General features: G+C 53.4%; 1 protein-coding gene across 3 annotated transcripts in view; it reads right to left on the bottom strand.

The window, feature by feature from the left end:
• Positions 1–5,316: 5,316 nt before the first annotated feature.
• The window catches only part of SPSB1 (splA/ryanodine receptor domain and SOCS box containing 1), a 70,894-nt gene continuing 51,755 nt past the window's right edge, over positions 5,317–24,455 (bottom strand). For 2 of the 3 annotated variants that reach the window (XM_086344335.1, XM_086344336.1), the window contains exons 2-3: positions 16,069–16,899; positions 5,317–7,351 (exon numbers count right to left, since the gene is read on the bottom strand). In XM_086344335.1, the coding sequence (XP_086200461.1) occupies positions 7,224–7,351; positions 16,069–16,762 (822 nt within the window). In that variant the 5' untranslated portion in view covers positions 16,763–16,899 and the 3' untranslated portion in view covers positions 5,317–7,223. Of the gene's footprint in view, positions 7,352–16,068; positions 16,900–17,090; positions 17,307–24,455 lie in introns of those variants that run through there. The other variant, XM_086344338.1, reaches the window with a different exon arrangement.

Raw genomic sequence — 24,455 nt, 5'->3', positions numbered from 1 at the left:
CCATCAGCCAGGAAAGGCTCGAGCCACCAGAAGCTGGAAGAGGCAGAAAGGATTTCCCTCCACGAGAGCCTCTAGAGGGAGCAGGGCTCTGTCCCCACCTGAAGTTTGGACTTCTGACTTCCAGAACAGTAAGACAATAAACGTGTGCTGTTTGAAACCACCCAGGGTCTGGTAGCTCACTGTGGCAGAAACCAGAAATGAAAACTGTGGAGACTGGGGGTCAGACAGACTGAGCCGGACCATGCTGCTCTTAACTGCTGGGTACTCTGCCGCCCTGACAATGAGACTGATTTTTAGAAAAGTGACCTCATTTCCATCCAGAAGGAAAGAAGCTCGCAGGCCCAGCGAACTGCCTTGCACAATGCCGTTAGTCTTAGTGCCTTAGTGTCTGTGCCACTGGACCCCAGACAAGGGTCTCTGGGCCAAGACAAGGGTCTCTCACACCCCTGGCAGTGTGCAAATAATCACATTGGTGGCTTTTATTGATCACTTACTGTGCGCTGGGCAGTGCCTTAAGTTTTTACAAACCTACTTAAAAAAATCATTTATTTATTTATTTTGGCAGTGATGGGTCCTCGTTGCTGCGTGGGTTTTTCTCTAGTTGCAGTGAGCAGGGCTACTCTCTAGCTGTGGTGCACAAGCTTCTCATAGCAGTGGGTTCTCTTACTGCAGAACAGGTTCTAGGCATATGGGCTTCAGCAGTTGTGGCCCGGGCTCTAGAGCACAGGTTCAATAGCTGTGGGGCATGGGCTTGAACATTCATTGGAAAGACTGACGCTGAAGCTGAATCTCCAATACTTTGGATGCAAAGAGCTGACTCATTAGAAAAGATCCTGATACTGGGAAAGATTAAAGGCAGGAGGAGAAAGGGATGACAGAGGACGAAATGGTTGGATGGCATCACCAACTCGATGGACATGAGTTTGAGCAAGCTCTGGGAGATGGCGAAATACAGGGAAGCCTGGCATGCTGCAGTCCACAGGGTCAAAAAGAGTCGGACACGACTGAGTAATTGAACAACAACAGGCTTAGTTGCTCTGAGGCATGTGGGTCTTCCCAGACCAGGCATTGAACCTGTGTCCCCTACATTGATAGGTGGATTCCTAACCACTGGACTTCCAGAGAAGTCCTCAGCTTAATTTTTAAAAAGAGCCAGTTGGAAAGTGGTGAGGCAGGAATGCCTGGTACCGGCTACCCTCATGTACCCTGCCCTAAGCGCACAGTGTCTCAGTGGACCTCCTCAGCAGGAAAGTATGGCTATTACTTCATAGATGGAGATAGCAAGGCTCCTGGGGCTCTTGTTGCCCTACAGGCGGTGAGGAGGAGAGCTGGGCATCAATCCTGGGCTCTGGAGTCTGGGCCCTTCCCCTGTCAACACATGGACCAGCGGGAAGGTGAGGTTCTCTACTTGGAGCCTGAAGTTGGCTCTACCTGAAGCTATCAGCAGCCTGATGGCTGCTTTGCTTAACAGAAATCATCGGGAAGATACTTCATAAATGGGCTTGGGTTGAAAATCTTTCAACAGGTGGGGCCTCGGGGTGCAGGTGTGAGGGAGAGTGGAATGCCTGCTCCTTATGCCATGAGGAGATGGGGGCATGTGGTCCTGGGTGGGCACCAAGGTCGTGGGAAGTAGCCGAGAGCATCTGTGGAGTGACCGGCCCTGATGGGGGGTGCTTGGGTCATGGCGCCTGTCAGCTCCTGGTTCAGCTTTCACAGGGCTGGTTTCACAGGCGAAGCCTAAGTTCAGGCCTGAGGTTTCCCCTTGGACCCATCCTGTTCACTCCTCCAAGACAAGCACCTCTGTGCCCGGGCAGGATGCTGGCTTTGCAGCCCCAGCTCTCTGGGGCTGTTGCTTGCACTTCAGAGTAGGTGGAGCTGATTCCCATGGAACCTTCCACTCTAGTGCTCACCAAGCTCCTCTGGATCACAGCTCCTTGCAGGTCTCTGAAGGAAAAGAGGGCCAGAGCAGGGTCTGCATGGGTCTCAGAGGACAATGTCTCCCAATCAGCTACAGGTGTTCCAAGAGGCAGATTCCCAGATCCCACCTGTGGCATCAAAATTTCTGAGGTTTTGCTTTTTCCTCGAGGTCACCAGATGATTCAGAAACAGGAGGTATTTGAACTTCAAGTTAAGGGTCCTAGACTAGGTCCTGTTATTCCTATGCTTCTATAAGACACATTCTTAGGGATGGTTGTGAGGTCTACTTCAGAAGAGTCAGGGAAGGGATTCATGGGGCCTTTGCCTTTTGTACCTTCAAAGCGGTCACAGAGGAGGCTTCTGCTGAGCTGGGTGAAAAGACAGACCCCAGAGCAAGGTCAGTGCCACCTTCTATGCTGCCAGCTGCTCTTGGCCTCGGCTTTCCTAGTGGGAACATCCCTTCGGCCCAGGAATAGCATTATCAGACCAGCAGCTGTTCTCCAGACTCGGAAGAAAGGTTCCAGGGAGGTGTCAGCTTTCTCTTTTCTTGAAAGAAAGAAAAAGTAAGAGCAGAACCCCATGGACGGCAGAGAGGGCTGAAGCTGGGACAGGAATCCACCGATTCCACCAGGAGTATACTCGAGCAGTCCTGCCCGTCGGCAGCTGAACCCCGAGAAGCCCTCGGAGAGCCCTGAGCGGCTTCCTCCGGTCTTGCTCAGCCAGGACATCATTTGTTGATTCTAGAGTCCAATCCCTAGCTCATGATTTCCTCCTTGGTTGCCATGGCCCCGCACAGAAAACACAGCAAACTCCTGGCCCCAGGCAGCTCATTTATTTCAAATATTCCTTGCAGCTGGCCTCCAACCATGTTTGGGTGTCTGGACTGGAGCATGAACTAATTGCTCTGTCTTCGGCCCCCTCCCCAGCTCCCCCAGCATACTTTATGGTTCAGTAAATCCACATTCCTCATCTCGCCGCCGAGGAGGAGCAGGATGGAGGGCGGGTGGGGAGTCATGTGCAGAAGATGGACGGTGGAGGGAGGAGGGGGCTCTTCCCATCTATGGCCAAGCCCGAGAGCCTGCTACCTGCCTGAAGGCAGGGTATTAATTACAACCACATGGGCCAGTCTGCACCATGGTTTTATTAAGACCGCTCCCTTCAACACGAAACCCTGCTCCCCAGAAGTCTCCCGGTAACACAAAGGCCCTTATTTTCCCTCTGTGTCTGCCACCCACCCCCATCCCCTCTCCACTCCCTGACCCTTCTCCTCCTGCTGCCATCTCCTTCTAAGCAAGTTGGAGTGGCAACCCAGACATGAACTCCAACCTAAAAATAAGTTCAGCCCAACCCTTTCCTCCAACTGCATCTGGGGAAGGCATCTAGGGGTCCCTTCTCCCAACGCCCACCTTGATCTTTGAACTTTACCTGGGAAGAAAGCATATCTCTCAGGAAGTTGGATGAGAAATGTTTGGTCCATTCTCAGAGACCAGTTCCAATCTGGGAACTGTCATTCTCCAGAGGTGCAAGAGCTATGAAAGCATGTGTTTACACACTTGCTGATATGTCTGGCTCTGTTCTAGAGCCTTATGTCACAGGACTTCCCTGGTGGTACAGTGGTTAGGAATCCGCCTGCGGATGCAAGGGACACAGGTTCAATTCCTGGTCCAGGAAGATTCCACACGCTGTAGGGCAGCAAAGCCCTTGCTCCACAACCACTGAGCCCACGTGAAGCAACTGCTGAAGCCCCTGTGCCTAGAGCCCGTGCTCTGCAACGAGAGAAGCCACTGCCATGAGAAGCCCATGCATCACAACTAGAGTAGCCCCCGATCACTGCTGCTAGAGAAAGCCCATGCACAGCAACACAGACCTAGTGCAAACAAAAATAAATACTTTTTTTAAATATGTTTTTTAAAAAAATTAAAGACTTCTGTCACTCTTGCTACCCTCCTCAGAGACGGGGACCATGGTGACGCAACTTTGCAGAGGCTCACCAGGATCACACAGCTCATGAGGGTCAAAGAAACACTGGAACCCAGGTCTGATTCAGGAGGCCATGTGCTCCTTGCTGGTCTAACCCAGCCACACGCTGAAAGGATTTCCCTTTACCCTGCAACTTTCCCAGGAATAGAGTTGACCTAGTCACCACCAGTGGTCTCCAAACTCTCACAGAAGGTCACCTGGGGAGGTGGAGGGAGTCATGCATCCCTGGACCTGGTCCCAGAAATGTCCATTCTGTCCATCTCAGGCAGGGTCCAGAGATGAGCATCTTAACTAACGCCCCTCAGCTGGGTCTGATGCAAGTGGTCTCAGGAAAGCTGGCCAGGAGGTTCTCAGAGAAAGCAACAGGGGCTCTTGGTCCCAGGGGTCTTGGGCCTCAGACCAGGGCAGTTTGCCCAGTACCAGCAGATCCCAACATGCCTTTAGAATGAAAAGTGCCCACAGGGAGCTGAGGGCTTCCCAGGGGGCTCAGTGGTAAAGAATCCGCCTGCCAATGCAGGAGATGCAGGAGACACGAGTTCGATCCCTGGGTTGGGAAGATCCCCTGGAGGAGAAATGGCAACCCACTCCAGTATTCTTGCCTGGGAATCCCCATGGACAGAGGAGCCTGGCGGGCTACAGTCCATGGGGTCGCCAAGAGTTGGACACGACTGAGTGACTGAGCACACACGTACACACGCAGGGAGCAGAATGCACTCTTGTTAATTCTTTGGAAACTAGTCATGATGTGTGGTTATATCTAGTAAACTTCTTGACTCTTCACTTTATCAGTCACCAGTCGTCTAAGCCAGAACTTCCTATCTTCTCCGCTGGGGTGTGGAGTGGGGAGCAGCTAGCAGAATGGGCTCATTCAGCCTTCCTGTGTGCTTGGCATTGGGGATGTAAAGATGGGTGAAGGACCAGCTCCCTTAGCTGAGTGCCCAGTGCTTGGACTCTGAAAAGCCAACAGTCAACTCAACAATGAGCCAAGGGTCCTTGCTGATGTGCAGAATCCTTTCTACTAGCTCAGCGAGTCCCTAATTCTGAGCTACAGGCTCAAGAACTTCTGAAAAGGATGGGGATGTTCTAGGATCATCCCTCTGGGATTCTCTTCCTCCATCTGGGACCCCTGTTGACACTCCACCCTCCTCCAAGGGCTCTGGGGGGTCACCCCATTATCTGTTGTTGGAAACCATGGACCCGGGAGGGGTTCGTCATGCCCTTTCCCTTCCCCTAAAGATCAAAGTTTGGGAAGATCCCCTGGAGGAGGGCATGAAAACCCACTCCAGTATTCTCATCTGGAGAATCCCATGGACAGGGGAGCCTGGCAGGCTACAGTCCATGGGGTCGCAAAGGGTCGGACACGACTGAAGCGACTAGGCACAGCACAGCACAGAGCTCAAAGAGGGACTCCAAAGCGCCTTTGTATTTTAATAAACTTTCTTTTATTAGGTTACTGACTATTATCAACCATCATAAAATAGAACAGGAGTTTCAAAACTGTACAGGCCACAAGGCTCTGGGCTGAGAGGAAAGACAGATGGGACTGAGGTTCGGGGAGCTGGGGTGTCAGGGGTGCAGAGAGACAACAAGGAGCCCGGGGGTTTGTCCAGCGTCTGTGGGAGACGACTGGGTCAAGGCGATAAGGCTGAGATCTGTCTAATGAGATCCTCTTATGTGTAACATTCATCAGAACATGGCCCACCCTGAAACAGGAGCGAGGACAGTCTTTAAACATCTCAGGTTCGGTTCCTCCCACCCACTGGGGGAAAAACAAACCTCCGAATAGCAAGGGGACATTTACATTCCTCACCCAGTCTTGGCACCAATTTTGTGCTTTAAAAAATATACTCCACTGGAAGACTGTTTTTTTTAAAGGTACCCTACAGCAGCTGTTTAAAACATATTTTTTACGGACAAATATATATGCATATATATTAAACATTTTAAACAAATAAAGTCATCTATTGTACCTGTACAGAAATGAACAGAAGGCAGATTCTAAGAGGGTGGACTTCAAGACATAAGAAAAGGTGACTTGGTGGCAGGTGCTGGGGTCTGCTACGTGGGGGAGTTGTGCAAGGGAGGGTGCTTCCCCCCCACTGCAGGCTGCCCGCCCCACCCCACCCTGCCCTACCCCACGGCTCTGGGGCACTGTGATGAACCGAGGCTATTCCACTTCAGCCCAGAGCCCGGACAGGGGCACCAAGCGGAGACAGGCACTGGCTTTGAGGACACACAACTCTGCTCTGGTCTCCCCCCCGCCTGCCCTGCCCCTGGCCTCTCAGACCCACTCATCCCCCGTCTTGTTTCGGCAGGTCCTCGACAGGGGAAGCCAGAGCTTCCGTGTATTCGTGTGGCAAATCTCAGGTAGGAAAGCGAAAATGAAACCAAACCCACACCAAAAAACCCCACAGAAGACTAAAAAAATAAAACCACGTGCAAAAATGGATGAGCCTGAGTGACAAGTGGCTGTCTGGGGGGACGCGGGGAGCTGCCACCGCCCTTGCAGACAGGTCCCTAAGACACTCATTATTGCACGTGAGGTGCCCTTTCAGGGGCCCGCTTGGGCACTCAGGAGCAGAGCCCCCTGGAAACTGTAGATCGAGGGGCCCACACAGAGGTCCCCCTGTGCCCACATGGGGACACATCACAAACATGACCCAGCGAAAGGGCCAGTGAGGCACACACATCCCAGGAAGGGGCAGGTGGAAGCAAAGCAACAGAACACTCCAGAGAGAAGTGACCCGAACAAAGTGTCCTTTCTAAATGGAATAAATAAATGGCTTTTGTTACTGTTAAAAGAATAAATACAGGGTTTGGAGGCTCCGGCAGCCAGGACTGATGCTGGGTGCTCATGCGCCTAGGGCAGGTCCCATTTTGGTTTCTGCCTCGGTGGCCATGGTGAGCTTCTGACATCCTGAGCTTCGTCCGCTGCGGCTGCCCTGCTGGGCGGGTGCTGGCCCTCATCTAAGCACCTCTTCGCACCCCTGGGATCTGTTCTCGGCACCGGGGGGTCCCGGCAGGTGTGGGGAGCACCCAGGCCACCCCAAGAGTAGGTAAGAGCTCAGGGCAGCAGTTTATCCTCTGTGTTTTTTCCAAGGAGGGGCTGTGATATGGCATGCGGGGGACTTCTGCCAAGGTCCAGAAGGGGAGCAGAAGGGCCCGTATCCAAAGCCGTCTGTGTCCGGCTGGGCAGCCAGGGAGGATGAAAAGGAAGTCGGGACTTCCTCCCACGCCTTGGACGCCGGTCCAAGGCTCGTGGCGCTGTGGTGGCTCAGTGAATTGGCACCGGGGGGGTGGTTGTGCTGGCGGTCCCAGGCGGAGCATCACTGGTAGAGGAGGTAGGCCTTGAGGGAGGCGGGCAGTGGCAGCGCGTGGATCTCACCCAGGCGCCCCTTCCCCAGGGCCAGGCGCACCGAGCGACGGCAGAGATCCATGAGTGGTAAGGGCTCCGCTGCGGATAGGAGGAGAGAGAGGACGCCTGTTAGAATGGCTCTGGGTGGTTTGAGAGCAAACACCAACAACAGCAGCAACAGCATCACTTACTGATACCCGACGTTTTTTTAAAAAAATGTTTATTGATCTATTGATTTGGCTGCACAGGGTCTTGGTTGATCAGACTCAGGCCCTGTGCATTGGGGACTCGGACTCTTTGCCACTGGACCACCATGGAAGTCTTGATACTAGTTTTCATACCCAGATGACTACAAATGAACTCCTTTTACTTTTTTTTTCTGGCCATGCAGTGTGGCCTATGGGATCTTAGTTCTCCAACCGGGGATGGAACCTGGACCCTCGGTAGTGAAAGCGCGGGGTCCTAACCTCTGGACCACCAAAGGCTCCCCTCATTTTACCTTTTTTTAAAAAAATTTATTTATTTGTAATTGATTGATTATTGCTTTACAATATTGGTTTGATTTCTGTCTCATTTTACATTTTAAATGAGTTATTAATTGCTAACACAGAAAATTCACTGGGCCAGGCCCCCTTGTAAGCCCTCATTTAATCCCCATGATGGTCTGTTATGAATGATCTAATAATCACATACCATGATCATCATCCCCATTTTATTGATGAGGAAACTGAGGGATAGAGTCCAAATAACTAGCCCAGGGCCACACCACTGGCAGGACAAGGAGCAAGGGTTAGCATCAGGGTTAGCTCTAAGCCACTGAACTAGAGGCCCTCTTCATGGACTCTCCCCTGCATATATCCAGTCTCAGACCCTACTTGGTCTTTCAGGAGGAGAATCATTCTATGTTAACCTGACTGCTCACAGGGACGGTTCTCCTCTCCATTTTACAGCTGAGGGCACTCAGGTGCAGAAGGGGCTGAAGAAGCGCCAGGATTACAGGCTGGGGTCCAAACCCCTGCAGTCGGGGCCCAGTTCATGGTAGAGCTGCATCAGGAACCTGGATCCCAAGGGCCTTCTGGTAGCAGCCTGCAAGGGCACCTCTGCCCTCGTGTCCCTGGGAGGGCCTAAGACCTAGCTTCCTGCAAGACAGGCTCCACACAGCCTGCGTCTCAGATAAACCCTCTGCTCCAGAAGGAACCAGAAAGTCATGCCCTCCAAGGCCCCAGAGGCTGCTGAGTTGTCGTGGGCTCTGCTCATCTCCTCTCCCCCCATGCCTGACTCCTTGCTCTCCTGACCCCCATGGCTGACTCCTTGCTCTCACCCATGAAGCCAGGTACAGGTGAGCACAGATGAATGGCTCGGGGTCCCTCCCCCCCATGGGGTCCTGGACACACAAAGAGCTGAAGTGAGTGGATCTGTGACCTCGTCCACAGTCTCCCCAAACCTCCTTGTGAACAAAATAAAAGGTCAAACCGAAAAACTGAGAAAACCCCCAGCATTTCCCTTGAGATCCCATTCCACCAATTAAAAAGCGACAAAAGTTCTTTAATATTCACCAGTGTGTCTCAGAATATTAAAAAGAATATTTAAAAATTCAGTCATTGGGAATTCCCTGGTGGTCCAGTTCAATTCCTGGGCCGGGAAGATCCGCTGGAGAAGGGATAGGCTACCCACTCCAGTATTTTTGGGCTTCCCTGGTGGCTCAGCTGGTAAAGAATCTGCCAGCAGTGTAGGAGATCTGGGTTTGATCCCCAGGTTGGGAAGATCCCCTGGAGAAGAGAAAGGCTACCCACTCCAGTATGCTGGCCTGGAGAATTCCATGGACTGTATAATCCATGGGGTCACAAAGAGCTGGACACAACTGTGACTTTCACATACGTCACATACTAGTGGTTAAGACTTGGTGCTTATGCTGCCGAGGGCTTGGGATCAATCCCTGGTCAGGGAACTGCTGCTGCTGCTGCTAAGTCGCTTCAGTCGTATCCGACTCTGTGCGACCCCATAGACGGCAGCCTACCAGGCTCTCCGTCCCTGGGATTCTCCAGGCAAGAACACTGGAGTGGGTTGCCATTTCCTTCTCCAATGCATGAAAGTGAAAAGTGAAAGTGAAGTCGCTCAGTCGTGTCCAACTTTTAGCGACCCCATGGACTGCAGCCCACCAGGCTCCTCCATCCATGGGATTTTCCAGGCAAGAGTACTGGAGCGGGGTGCCATTGCCTTCTCCGGTCAGGGAACTAAGATCCGGCAAACCACGCACTGTGTGGCCCAAAATATAAATAAATAAATAAAAATTCAGTGACTGAAGACCAAATCCTAAGGCTGGTGGTTTTTGGGGAAATAGGGAATGACTGAGTAGGGGTTCCCTTTGGTGATGATGAAAGTGTTCTAAGATGAACCACACCAGAGGCTACACAGCTGTTAGTAAGCTAGAGGTCACCACACGGTGCAATTTAATGGGTGAATTGCATGGCATGTGAATTATATCACAGTAAAGCTGTTATTTAAAAAAAGAATACATCTTAGGCTTGACAGGGCATTTATGAAATTCCAGGCTTTAAAAGAAGACAGACAATGGCTCTTTATCTCCCCTGGGCAGTCCCAGGAGACAGGATAGTCCTAATAGTGTCATTTGCTCAGTCATGTCTGACTCTTTGAGACCCCATGCAGCCACCCTGCCAGGCTCCTCCGTCCATGGAATTCTCCAGGCAAGAATACTGGAGTGGGTAGCCATGCCCTCCTCCAGGGGATCTTCCCAACTCAGGAAGTGAACCCAGGTCTCCCACATTGTAGGCAGATTCTTTACTGTCTGAGCCACCAGGGAAGCCCAGGAGACAGGATGGAAGTGGTAGATGTTTTTCATGGAAAGCTTTGAAACGGGGCCTTTCCTGGAGGAAGGATTAACTAAATGATGTTCCATATGTTCGGGTCAAGGATCCCACAGACTCCTGGTGGGTCGGGATGGAATCATCCCACCTGCTGGCCTGCAGAGACCTGGTCTCCTTCACTGGACCTGCCTCGGGGACCCCAACCCCAGCCCCTCACCTTCACCTGCATAGCAGCCTGACCTCGAGCAAATGGCTCCCTTCTCACAGGCCTCAGCTTCCCCAGATGGAAGACGAGGGGTCTGGACCAGACGCTCCCCAGAGTCCCATTGGCTGAGCCTGAAGTCCAGCAATGCCAGGATGAGGAGCGAGTGGTCCTCTGAGCCTCTGAGTGGGGAATTGGGCTCCTCTCCTCCACTCAAAGGGCTTCCCAGGAGGCGCAGTGGTAAAGAATCCACCTGCCAATGCAGGAGATGTTGGAGACACAGCTTCAATCCCAGGGTCAGGAAGGTCGCCTGGAGAAGGAAATGGCAACCCTCTCCAGTATTCTTGCCTGGAGAATCCCAAGAACAGAGGAGCCTGGTGGGCTACGGTTCATGGGGTTGCAAAGAATCAGACATGACTAATCAACTGAGCACGCATGCCTCCACTCAGAAACTCTCCTCCATCCTCCTCCAGCACTGCCTCATTCAAGGATGTGGCTCAGCCCCAGAGGGGCTTCCCCTCATGTCTGAAGACACTTGAGAAAGCTTCAAAAGCCACTGACTATGATGGAGAGCCTGCTGGGCCGTGGGAAGGGCTGAGAGGGAGTTCCCATCCTCACCTCTTGGCTAAATGGGTATCAAATCAGCTCATCAACACCCTCAGGAAGAAATGTTTCTAAACAGCAGGTCATCCTCACCCCACCCATTGCCAATTTTGCAGGAGGCAAGACTATAATGCCTGGGGTCCTGGTCTGATTGCAGAGACCGAGTGCAAGGCTCCAGAGATGGATGTGGACATCATGCCAGGAAAAACATCTGTCCCACAGATTCTGGTTGGTCACTACCAGGACCCAGAAGGCCTTCCCGCCCTCAGTCCTTTTACCCAGGGTGGGGAGTGTGGGGCTGTAGGGTCTGTATCCGGCTCCATCCGCATGGAGTATGGCTCAGGAATCAGGAAGTGAAGCTGGCGCTATTTACGGGGGCAGAAGGACAAGGAACTGGACAAGGCCACGTGCCCACATCCACATCTCCACGACGAGCAACCACCTGGTGGACGATTTGAACATGCACAGCCAGGGTCACCTCCTAGTTCTCCAAGAGATGCTCACCCGCAACCCCAGAGCCTGGTTCTGTGTCCAGTCCACGGGCGGTGAATGGACTTTGGGTCTGTGAGGTCATGGATGTACGTCTCAAGTCAGGAAGTGCCCAGTTCAGAGACGTTTCCACCCACCACCTTCACAGCTCCCAGGTCCTGGGAACCAAAAAAAGGAGAATTTGAAAATGCTGAACTGCAAGGAAATGCTTCCTTAATGGGAGGTGCCATTAAAAGTTGGGGGGAGAGGTGCAGGAGGACTCTCCTTTGAATGACAGCTGGTCTGCTGCTTGAAAATAGGCCTTTCCTGGGACTTCTCTGTAGTCCACTGGCTAAGACTCCATGCTCCCAGTGCAGGGGGCCCAGGTTCAATTCCTAGTCAGGGAGCTAGATCTCACAGGCCACAACTAAGACCCGGTGCAGCCAAACAAATAAATATTAAAAAAAAAAAAAAAAACCTGGGCTAAGTGGTAAAGAATCCACCTGCCAGTGCAGGAGACACGGGTTTGATCCCTAATTCAGGAAGATCCCACATCCTGCAGAGAAACTAAGCCTGTGCAGCACAGCTATTGAGCCTGTGCTCTAGAGTCGCAACTACTGAAGCCCACAGTGCCCTAGAACCCGTGTTCTGCAACAAGAGAAACCATCACAATGAAAAGCCCAAGCACCGAACCTAGAGAGTAGCCCCTGCTCACTGCAACTGGAGAAAGCCCTCACAGCAATGAAGACACAGCACAGCTTAAAAAAAAAAAGGCCTTTCCTTCTGATTCTCCAGGGAGTGGGGTGGGCAGGCCTAGGAGCCAAACTGGGCCCTGTCTCCCCCTCCAATGGCCATTGCTGCCCCTTCTTCCCAGAAAAGAGCAAGATGACACAGCAGCCCCTCTGGTTGCAGCCTCAGCCCCGGAGACCTTGAGCCCCAAGGAAGAGTCAGAACAAGTGGTCTGTGATCAGAGGTGGTTGGACAGTGGTGGAGGTCACACAAGGACACACAGCCTTTGCTCTGGCCCTGTCCAGGCCAGCTCAGCCCAGGGTTCCGGCACTGGGGCAGGGATTCTTCCGGGGAGGGTCCACCTGGCGTTCGGGGGAAGGCAGACTGGGAGGACAAAATGCCCACTGCAGTACCCAGGGTGGGGTGAGGTGGGGGAAGGGGTGAACAGGACTCTGACAACTCTGGCTGACCCGCTCTGCAAACAGCTGCTCCCTGCTGAGGTCAGCACCGGGCAGCTGGGTGAAGTGGGACTGGGTGGAGAAGGAGGGAGTGGACTTTCCAGACGACCCAGGGAGCAGTAAGAAGATTGCTCGAAGACTGCAGAGCCCAGTCCAGGCCTGACACCAAGAAGATGTATCTGGTCAGACTTGGCCAGGGCTTCTGCCTGTCATGCCCTGTTCCCTGGGTGGACTCTGACATCCCTTCTTCCTCAGCTGCCTTGGGGAGTAAAGCAAACCCTCCTGGGCAGAGGACTTGGGTGCCCTTTGACCTCACCTGACAGATACTCTGGGCTCTGTCTCTTACTGCCTCGTCTTCCCCCGAAGGCAGCAGCCCAGGGAGGGGAAGGAACTATGGGTGGGACAGCACCCCTCCCACCAAATTCAAGTCCATCTGAAAACCTCAGAATGTGACCCTGCTGGAAACAGGGTCTTTGGAGATGTAACTGGTTAACATGAGGTCACATTGGAATAAGGCTTCCCTGGTGGCTCAGCGGTAAAGAATTCGCCTGCAATGCAGGAGCCACAGGAGACTCGGGTTCTATCCCTAGGTCGGAAAGATACCCTGGAGGAGGGCATGGCAACCCACCCCAGTATTCTTGCCTGGAAAATCCCATGGACAGAGGAGCCTGGTGGGCTCCTACGGTCCATAAAGTCACAAATAGTCGGACATGACTGAGTGACTGAGCACTCACACATACTGGAGTCGAATGAGCCCTGTCCTTATAAGAGGTCACAACCAGAGCAGGCCACATGACCACGGAGGCAGAGACTGAGTGATGCGTCCACAAACCAAGGCGTGCTGGGACAGGACAGACTCTCAGAGCCCTGAGAAGGAACTGCCCTGCCCACACCTTGGTTTCAGATACCTGGCCTCCTGAACTGAGATGAAACACCATTTCTGTTACTTTAAGCCTCCCAGTTGGCAGTCATTTTTTCCTGTGGCCCCAGGAAATAACCACACCCCCTCCTCTCTACACCAGCCCCTTCCTCAGGCTTTTGAACCCACCCTATCCAGATGACCCTCGTCAGGGTCACGAGCCATCGCCTCACCGCCAAAGCTGATGGACAAGTCTTGAGTATACTTGACTTGGCTGAGTGTACTTGACTTGGCATGACTTTGTCCTTCTTGAAGTCCTTTTTTCATTTGGTGTCCAGAACACTACTCCTCCCCCCAGCCTCTGCTACTCCACTTTTCCTTCCTCATCATCCACCCTAAATAATGACTCGCCCCAGGGCTGGGCCTCAGCCTTCTCCTCCTTCCTTTCCTTGGTGACCTCATCCAGGGTTAGAGCTTTCAGCTCCATCTCCACTGACCACTGTCCTGTCTCCAGACCTGCAGAGTCACTGTGACATGCTGAGTGAGCATCACAAATGTCACTTCCCCACGTCCACGGTGCCCACCCTGGCCCTTGTCCCCACCCGCACCTTTCCTCTGGACAACCATCAGGGCTCCTCCCTGGCCTCCTGGTGGCCCCTCGTGCCCCTACCGTCCACTTCTACACAGCAGCCAAAGTGACCCTTCTAGGACATAAGATCAAACACCCTGCAGAGGTTGGGGTTGCTGCCTTACCCTCACAGGTTTTCCCACCCGGCTCCTCCTAAGCCAGCCAGCAGTGCAGAGTGGGGCCCATTCATGTCTGATTAGGAGAGTAGAAGGCTAGAAGCCAATGGGGCCCTGGCACTGCCTGGCGTTATTGTGGGGACAGAGGAGCATCCTCATCAGACACCAAGAGTGTGGAGGGGGCTCAAGCCTCTGGGCACTTCCAGTCTCCCCCCTCCACCCCGGGGTCCAGCTCAGGGGTGGCCTTCTCATAACACATGCCCTCTGCCTCCATCCCTTTAAGTTTCCCAAACAAGAAAAATTGCAAAGACATCTGACCTCCCATCTAATGCAGAGCTGACAGGGCATTGACCGATCACACCCATCTGGGCCTCCAGGACTGCTTTGGCAGAACCACTGCCGAGCCTTGTCCTGACTCAGCAGGGGAACAGTTCTGTTCGTGCACGCCCTGATTCGCCATGGGGGAACAGGCCCCTCCCGGCCGCTCTAAGGTCTGCCTTCTGTCCCAGAGCTGGGCACGTAAGCAGTGAAACTGTGCACTCCCGGCATCAGCACTGATGGACCTGTTTCCAGAGGGGCCAGGGCTGACCTGTTCTTGGAAAGACCAAGTCTCAGAAGCCTGGACCCAACAGTTCACTCCTCTGTCTGCACAGAGCAGGCATTAAAGGACTTCCCTGTGGTCCAGTGGCTAAGACCCTGAGCTCCTAATGCTTGGAGGCCGGGTTCAATCCCTGGTCAGGGAACTAGATCCCACATGCTGCGACTAAGAGTTCGCAAGCTGCAACTAGAGATTCCATATGCTGTAATGAAGATCGAAGACGCCACATGCCACAACTAAGACTCAGTGCAGCCAAATAAATAAATATTACAAAAATGGGGGGATGGCACTGAACTCCCTGGGGCTGTAGTCACTCTCTACTAGGAAGAGATAAGCAGGACTACAGGCCAGGTTCCCCTGAGACCCCGGGTCCCGGGCTCCCAATTCCTGCCCATCCCTGCACAGGGTAGATGTGGCTGTGAACCTTCTAGCCTGATTTGTGGAGAGAGGGACTCACAGAACTTGCCCTGCTGGTTCCCTAGACCGGGTCTGAGTGACTTCCTCAGGGAGGTTACCTGCTGGATACACACCTGCCAGGAGTACCAGGAGGACCTACAGTGCTGGGCTACACAGGTGAGGTGGACACCCCACCTGGCTGTGGGCTCACTGCCCTCACCCTGTCAGAGCCTGCCAGGAGCAGCAAGGGAAAGATGGGCAGCAGAGGGTTCCAAAGAGAAACATCTGTACCCCATGGAGTACAGGGGATTATCTGCTGTCGAATGAATGAGAGGTCACTGGCTTTCACTATGTGGGCAGCCCTAGTACCCCCAGGACGCAAAGCCCAGCTCAATAATACGATGGTTACTGTGCTAGAAGGTGATCAACTGCAGATCAAACCTGGAGGCAGGTCAACCAGAAACAAACCACATCTGTCAAAGACCATCCACCCACTGACCCTTTCATTCATTCAACCGTCCATCCACTGACCCTTTCATTCAACCATCCATCCACTGACCCTTTCATTCATTCAGCCATCCACCCACCCACCCATCTACTCCATTACTTATTCATCCACCCATCCATCCATCTGTCCACCCCTCCATTCATCCATTCACTCCTTTAGTCACTCACTCACTCAACTATCCATCCATCCATCCATCCATCCATCCACCATCCAGCCATGAGGGGCTGCCATGTAATCTGCAGACTCTAGCTAGAAATCTCATCTAATCTGAGGCAAGGCAAGAGTCTGAGGATCTGAAAGTTGGGGTGTCTACTTAAAGACATTTAAATGCAACAACTGTAGACTTTTAGCTGGGCCCAGCCAGGACCAGCAGGGCACAGGGAGGCCAGGGACACCACCACCAAAAACAGAGCCGAGGACACTTACGGTCGAGTCCATTCAAGTAGCGCATGCGGATCTCACAGTGGCCCCAGACGGCACTCACTACAGGATACAGTTTTTTGCCCTTGAGTCCCCGAAAAGCTACTCCCATGTACTGTCCATCCACAATGAAGCTCAGGGTCCCGTCGTCCATATCCAGGGCCACTAGGAAGGAGTCGGGGACAATGAACGTCTCGTCCGGCTCCAGAAAGGCCGGGTACGTCTTGCTTGGCTGGTTTTTGCCGTCGTGGTAGAGCCGGTTGCGCCCCAAGTCCCAGCCCCAAGACTCGTGGTTATTCCCAACGAGTGTTGTGTACCCCACGGAGTGCAGGGGGGCGTCTGCCGTTGCCACCCCCACCACGGCGTGGGTGCCCCGCTGCCTCATGGCCCACGTGATCTGCCATACGTGCAGCCCACGCGTGTACCCGACTTTGCCCCTGATGGCGTCCGTGCTCTGGGCCACCGGATGCCGGTGGAAGATGAGCTTATCGTCCTCTTTCACGAAGACGTTGAGTGAGCGGTCATTATTGTTCCAGGAGTGGAGTAGCTGGACGTCATAGGACACGGGAGGCATGTCCAGCAGCAGGTCCAGGCGGGTGGGCTTGCAATAGTCCAGACCCTGGAGCTCCTGCTTCAAGGGCCGGTACGTGGGGTCCCTCATGTCCACCGTCTTGATCCCTCCAGTGACCTTCTGCCCCATGTCGGCCTCCCGTTTCACCTGGTCACCAACTCCCAAGACAAACTCATCAATGGTGGGGCCACTTCTCCAGTTTTCAATCAGGCCGGGATGGCACTCCTGAGGGAGGCTGCTAGGTGATGTGGAGCATCCAGTGCTGCCTAGTGGGTGGGAGGAGAAACAGGAGGTGAGCTGGGGGTGCAGAGAGAAGGGGAGAAATCCACTAGGTTCATACATCACACAGGCATGTCCCTCCCATCACATCTGATTCCAGGCAGACCGGAGCCTCTGCACCGAGTGACATTCCCTCTGCCCCTGCAGCTAGGTTAGCATAAAGGAGGGGGCCGTGCACCTGGAAGTCTGTGTGGAGAGGTGGCCTTGGGGGCAGGTGTTACGCCCAACTGTGTCAGGTGTCCAGCCTGAGGCTTGCGAATTCATCACTGTTTCTCAGGGCAGAAGGCCAAGTTGGCCTGATCACAAGGTCAGCTCAGAGCAGTGGGCGTCTCCTCTGGTCAAAGCAATGGGAGGCTTACTCTCAGCACCTGCTGTTTGGAGGGCAGGTGAATCCCTGCATGGCAGCAGAAACCGTTTGAGGTGCTGATTCCCAGTCCCTCCTCTCTCTTCCAGCACAGCCACCTCCGAGGATGTACCACCAGTTCACACTAGGGAAGGGAACCCCAGGGTGGGCATAAAACTCCTGGCTCAGTGGCTCCAGGGGGCACATCAATGCCCCCACCCAGCTGGCCCAGAATCAGGTGGGCACAGGGCTCTCACTACCACCCCTGAGTGGTTCTGGACCCACGTTTAGACAGCCATCCTCTCCCACCCACATTCTTCAACTGGTGTCTAGTGTTTGGCTCCTCCAGTCCCCACAGCCCATCTGGGAAAGAAGTCCGACTCCAAGACGACTCATTTCCACCCAGGCTACACCATCCCTGTGTCCTTTAAGGGAGAGCAGAGCCACAGGCCGGAGGGGAGAGTCCACTGTCTGTCCTCTCTGTTGGCAGCACTGGGAGGAGGGGCTGAAATGTGGGACAGATAGGACTCTGGTCACCCCCACCACTCCAGTCCCCATTTCCTGAGCCTCACTCAAGAGAGAAGGTGCTTCCTGCCATCACAACCACTACCTCCCACTCCCCTGGCCCATGGGAGGGCCTCTTGGCTGCCTAGTTTGGGGGACAGGCTCCGAGGACTGGCTTCCCAGGTGACTCAGTGGTAAAGAATCCACCTGCCAGTGCAGGAGATGCAAGAGACATGGGTTCAATCCATGGGTAGGGAAGATCCCCTGGAGGAAGACATGGAAACCCACTCCAGTATTCTTGCCTGGAGAATCCCATGGACGGAGGAGCCTGGTGGGCTACAGTCAATGGGGTCACAAAGAGTCGGACATGACTGAGCATGAACGCTCTCACGCTCTCCCAGGACTGGCCAGACAAGGGAGCAGGCAGACTCCTGGCTACATAAACAGGAGTAAATGAGGACACAGAGGAGCTGGGCAAGAGGCCATGGGTGCCTGGCTGCTGGAGAAGCATCACAGGGTCACTTGTTCCCAGGAGCACGATGGTGCCTGGGACAAGGACAACACAAGGGAGTCCAGTGTGGGGCTGCAGTTAGCGTGTCATTTTCCCTCCAAGGTACAAGATGAAGCGTCTGCCAGGGGATGAGGGCAGGGACTGGCTGCCGAAGATCTGGCAACCTGGGACCACTGGCCTCCCCACTGGGCACCCAGGGACCCACAGGACCAGGAGGACAGGAGGGATCTGCAGTGAGATTGGCTTCCGATCTGGAACTGTTTTCTTCTCATCAGCTGGGACAAGATCTCCAGAGATGCCCCATCCTCAAGGCGGCCAGGGGTCCTGGGAGGCAGGCTCTTGGCAAATGCCCATGTGGGAGTGCTTGGACCCCCTTATCTCAGTGAGTAGGTCATTCCTCTCACCCTCCAGGCTATCACCCTCTTGTCAGCTGGCTCAAGCCTCATAGCAGGAAGAACCTCTCTCCCTGAATCTCATGGGGTCAAAGATCCCACCCCACACCACCCATGAGAGCAGATGGAGAGAGTGAGGGGGAGGCTAGGGATGGGGTAGGGGGAGAGGAGACCTGGGCAGGTGGGAAGGAAGGGTGGTGGTGGGAAAGTCCTTCCAACACATTAATTTAAAATATTTGGGGAGAAATGAGTGGGAATGGAGAAGGACCACAGCAAGGAGGTTGAGGTCAAGTCAGAGATGGAAGGAGGGAAGGGCTGATAGGGTGGTGGGGGGAGAGGGGGAGAGAGGGACAGAGGGAGCTCGTGGGCTAGTACATCTGGGCCTGTGCACACACGTAACCCCTACTGTAGCTGGATCAAACCAGTCAGTCCTAAAGGAAATCAACCCTGAATATTCATTGGAAGGACTGATGTCAAAGCTGAAGCTCCAATACTCTGGCCATCTGATGCAAAGAGCTGAATGACTAGAAAAGACCTTGACGCTGGGAAAGACTAAAGGCAGGAGGAGAAGGGGATGACAGAGGATGAGATGGTTGGATGGTATCACTGACTCGATGGACATGAGTTTGAGCAAGCTCCGGGAGATGGTAAAGACCAGGGAAGCCTGGAGTGCTGCAGTCAATGGGGCCGCAAAGAGTCGGACATGACTAAGTGATTGAACCACAACACAGCTGGACCAGGATCAGCAAACTCTCTGTCAAGGGGGAGCTGGTAAATGCTTTAGGTTTTGTGGGCCCAAGAGTCTCTGTGCAACTCCTCAGCTCTGCCTTGTCGCCTGAGAGCAGCCACAGACATCACATAAATAAAGAAGCCTGGCTGAGTTCCAATAAAACTTTATTTACAAGAGCAGACCAGGAGGTAGTCGTCCAACCCCACACACGGATCAGGGCAGCAGGAAAGCACGAGATGTTTGCTGGGAGGAATCGTGTGGCAGCAAGGTCAGTCCAGCCCCAGAATGAGGGGTCAGAAAAGACAGTGTAACCTCTCAGCAGCTGGTCAGCTGTCTGTCCGAATCAGCCAACTGCCTGCTCTCCATCTCCTGTCTACTTTCAAATGTGGCCGCAGGGACCCACTAGCCCTCTTTTTTGGGGGCCGCAGGGACCCACTAGCCCTCTTTTTTGGGACTATGGCCTGCCAGGGTGCTCCCCCCAGGCTCCTTCCCATCCTAGCCTCCAGACTCTGCATCATTCCTCTGCCAGCCCTGCTTCTGCGGCTTCTCATCTTCAGCCCTCTGCCTGAGACTTATCCGACGCTTTTCTGAGCCTCAGTTTGCTCTTCTGTTAGATGGGTGTCAAAGAGGAAAGCCCGTCCCCAGGATCAGAGCAGAGCATGTGGTTGTGAGGGTTCCATGTCCTCTCATACCCTGGGGGGTATGGGGGTGGGAGTGGGGGGGTGGGAGGAGAAGGGAAGCGGGAGTAGTGGGCAGTCACAGTCACAGGACCGGGACACTGTGATTCACACTGGTACTGCAGATGGACTCGCTTTCCCCCGAGGAGGGACACAGAGGGATACAGCTCTCACAAACACGGGTGCATACACACACACACACACACACACACACGTCACACTAGAAGCCTGGCAAGGCCTCATGGAGTCTGCATTTACTTTCAGGAGAGGGAATGAGATAAAAACTTCTGAGATAGGGACTTCCCTGGTGGTCCAGTGACTAGGACCCCACACTCCCTATGCAGGGAGCTGGGGTTCGATCCCTGGTCCGGGAACTAAGATCCCACATGCCACAACTAAAGATCCCAAGTGCTGCAACAAAGACCTGACACAGCCAAATAAATAAATATTTAAAAAATTAAAAATAAACATTAAAAAAGAAGCTCTGGAACAGAGGGGAGGGACGTCTTCAAAGCCCTGTGGTTGACTGGGTTGGACGTTTTCCACCTACCATGAACACGCCCCTCCCACCGGATGCCACACCCATCATGCTGGGATAAAAGTCAGCTCATGGTTCACCGTGAAAAGGGATGTGTCTCGGACCCTCTAATGGGCAAGAGCCTTCCACATAGTGTCTTTCCTGGGATGGGGTGTCCCGGGACTCTAAGAACCCACCAGAGCTGCCCATTCACAATGGAATTCCAGGTGGACCCCCAGCGCTAAGTGGATGAACCCCTCCCACTGTCACCACCAGCAGCCAATTACGTGCTCTTGGCTTAGGGTCTGGGGAACAGCACTCCTATCCCAAAGCCTGGCTTCAGAGAGGATTTGCTGGGGGCCACAGCTCTCCACCGAGAGGAAGACCAAAGCCTCACACAGCACCTTCCCTCCAGCTTCTTGGGCTCCTCCAGTGGGCTCTCTGCTCTCAGAGGGCAGGGGAACCAGATCTAGAATTGGAGGACGTGCCGGGAAGGAAGCCTAGAGCTGGACAGTGACCCCCAGTGAGTGGGGAGGAGTCAGAAGCACCTCTGAAGCCCACTGTCTGGGAGTCCAAGACCTGGGCCGGAGGAAGGGTACTCAGCCTTTGCTGATCTAAGGCAGCAATCCTCTCTGAAGCGGGAGGGAAGGGCACACTGATATCTGTCTCCTGGGCACACATGGTTGAGAACACATACACCCACGGTTTTCACTATGCAAGAGGAAAGTAATGCCGACAAGCTTCTATTGCTGATGGAGGGACCAGCGAGCCTTGTGGGATGCACAAGGAACAGGGGAAGATGTGGGGGAAAGGCTGTTTGTGTACAGGTGTGGGCATGTATCCCAGACAGACAGACTCCACTGGGACATGCTTCTCGGCATATAGGTGCCACGTGACAGTCTCCAGTAAGGTGTAAAACATGCTGCAATCACCCACTGACCACGCTTCCAGGGGTCTTGTCTGTAAAACCCTGCAGCCCTGCACACGGACATGTGGGCAAAGATGCCCACTGCACCATGAACTCCAGCAGCTGTGGAGAGAAGGAGGTGGCCCCTCAGATGTGCTGACTTAACGTGACATGTAACATGACACTGTTATATTTTAAAAAACAAATTGGAGAACAACATGCAGAGCACGAACTGGCGTTTGTAAGAACAGAATTTTTAATAGGCATAGAGAAAGGTCTAGAAGAATAAACACCAAAACTGTCACAACAGTTAATACTGGAGAGTGGGGGGTGGGATGCATTGACTTTAAGGACTCTTTGAATTGAAAAAAAATTTAATGCATGTATTCTGTTTTGCAATGAAAAGGATGTTTAAGCACACAAAAAAGAATAAAAAGGTGGACATACACTGATTTAACACACTACATTCACAAGAGCAAATTGTTCTCAAAGCAACTCCTAAAGTCTTTCCACATGTGTCACTTCTTATAAAGCAAACAGAGGATAAATACTTAATTTACACAGGAAGATATACATGAAGGAGACAGCAGGGCATTTAAAATACAGGACAAGAATTCCCAGTTACAGCTCTGGAGCCATCCCCCCAAAAGAGGACAGTATTTCTACAATAAGTTTTCCCAAGACTTCTAATTGCACTGCTTTTACATCTCGAATTTTATTTTTTCCCAGCAAAAATGGGGTAGCTATTTGTTAATCCTAAAGGAAATCAACTCTGAATATTCATTGGAAGGACTGATGCTGAAGCTGAAGCTTCAATACTTTGACCACCTGGTGTGAAGAGCTGACTCACTGGAAAAGACCTTGAAGCTGGGAAAGATTGAAGGCGGGAGGAGAAGGGGCAACAGAGAATGAGACAGTCGGAAGGCATCACTGACTCAACAGACATGAGTTTGAACAAACTCTGGGAGATACTGAAGGACAGGGAAGCCTGGCATGCTGCAGTCCATGGGGTTGCAAAGAGTCAGACATGACTGAGGGACTGAAAAACAATAATCTGTTTCCGTGGGCTCCAAACAAGAAAAGACCTGCGCCATCCTCAGATGGGAAACCCAGCCATGGTGGCTATACGGGGCTCTGTGTTCTGCCAAGGCCAGGATGAGGAAGGAGGACCTCTAGGGGGCAGAGGCTGGAGAGGGGCAAGACCACCAACCTTGACTCAGCTGGGACAGCGCCCTCAGCACCTGCTGGGAATGCAACACTGTCCCTTCAATTAAATCAGCAGCTCCGCAGTTCCGCCTTCCAAAACAGCACTTTCGGATCAATTGGAACTGCTAAAAATTACCCTTTTGTTTTGTTGTTAAAGACAAAAAAATGTTTGTTGAGCGAGCAATACCCTCTGTTGGAGACACGTCCAAGGTGATAGGTGACAAATGGATGGGACGGTGTGGGGAGGCAGGGGATACACAGAGGCGGTCGCTGTGGCCTGGCAAGCGAACACCCAACCCCGCTTTCAGCTCAGTTCCCCCTCAGTGCGTCCGACTGCCCCCAGAACAGTAAAACCATTGTTTCAACACGTGATGGGGAAAGAATAAAATTCAGGATGTGGAACAAGGTGACCTATTTATAAAGCCTCCTTTCACCTGCAGATCAAATAAGCTCCCTCCCTCCGCCTCCCCGCCTCACACAGCGCTGGTTGCAGCCGAGGATTTTGCAAGAGAAGCAGGCCTGAGCAATGGGCTATTAGATCAGGACACAGCTTCTGCAGCTGGGCTGCGTGGCAGAGAGCACAAAACTGGGGATTTGTGCTTCGTGAGTAGGGGCTCACGCTTTGGTGGTGGGAGCACCCAGGGAGGGTGTGCTCCGTGCAAGCCTGACCACAGAGCCTGGGCCAACATGCCACCAACCACAGGACAAAAGCCATGTTATGTGGCCATTACCACCTCTACTCCGTGCACCTATAGCCTTGAGGAGAGACACCCAGGAAGACACATGAAAGCTGTCTTCTTGCTCAAGCAGGGCTAGAAAAGTCAGCATCTGCCCCCAGAATCAACAAAAAGGACTGGACCTTTCTGGAAAGTTCTGATGAGTGGTTCTGGAGAGAAAAATCCCACACGGGCTGGAGCTCTAGCCTCTGACCTCAAAAGACCAAAAGATGCACCTGCCGTAAACACCTACGGAAGGACCCAGATTACTCATGGCACTTTCAGAAAGGGCTCGAATCAGTTGAGCCTGGCCTCTGGGAAACAGCATTCACATTCATTCAGAGACTAAAAATCATGAAAAAAAAAAAAGTCACGGCTGCAGCCGAGTTGAGGTTATGATGACAACGGCTCCGTTCACATGAGCAGCTCTGCTCCTGGGAGGGAGCTGAGTGACAATGACACACGGTGACCTTCCAGAAAGCTTTCTGAGACAGCAGCAGATGCCCAGTGAGGAGGAAGTCTAGTGGACTCCCCATGTCACTCAGGCTGGGAGGTCCGTCACACTGGGTCTGCCCGGGCCATGCAGGAACTGGACGGGGGAGGGGTGTCTGTGGGAAGAGGGCAGGAAGGGAGCATGGAGGACAGTGTCACAGCCACTTCCCAGGGGAGAGCCCATGGGTGCCCAAGGGGGAAGGCTCAGGGATGCAGGTCCCTCCTCGCCCCACCCTGGATGGTGGCAGAAGCCCAGAAACCTCGGTGGACTGTTGGTCCCAGGGAGTGCACTCCAGCCTCAAGAGAAGTGGGGTTCGCCTTTCCCTGGGTGAGTGCTGGGACAAGGCTCCCCAGGGAAACAAGGGTCCTCTCTGCACTGGCCGCCTGCAGCACACACGCTCACCTGTTCACTCCAGCTCCGTGTGGCCTGTGAGGAGGCCTGGGACAACTCCACTCGCCTGCATGGGGACCCCCAGAGCAAAGCCTGACCACGTCCAGGCTTTAGGGCCTAGAGACCTGAGTGCGAGCAGGTGACACTCTGGCCTCTT

Source organism: Bos grunniens, chromosome 16 (assembly GCF_055505025.1).
Source record: "Bos grunniens cultivar Pamir isolate PY7600 chromosome 16, Bosgru_T2T1.0, whole genome shotgun sequence".
In the NCBI taxonomy this organism is placed as follows: domain Eukaryota; kingdom Metazoa; phylum Chordata; class Mammalia; order Artiodactyla; family Bovidae; genus Bos; species Bos grunniens.
Note: the sequence above shows the minus strand (reverse complement) of the source record. Positions and strands in the feature narration are given on the sequence as shown.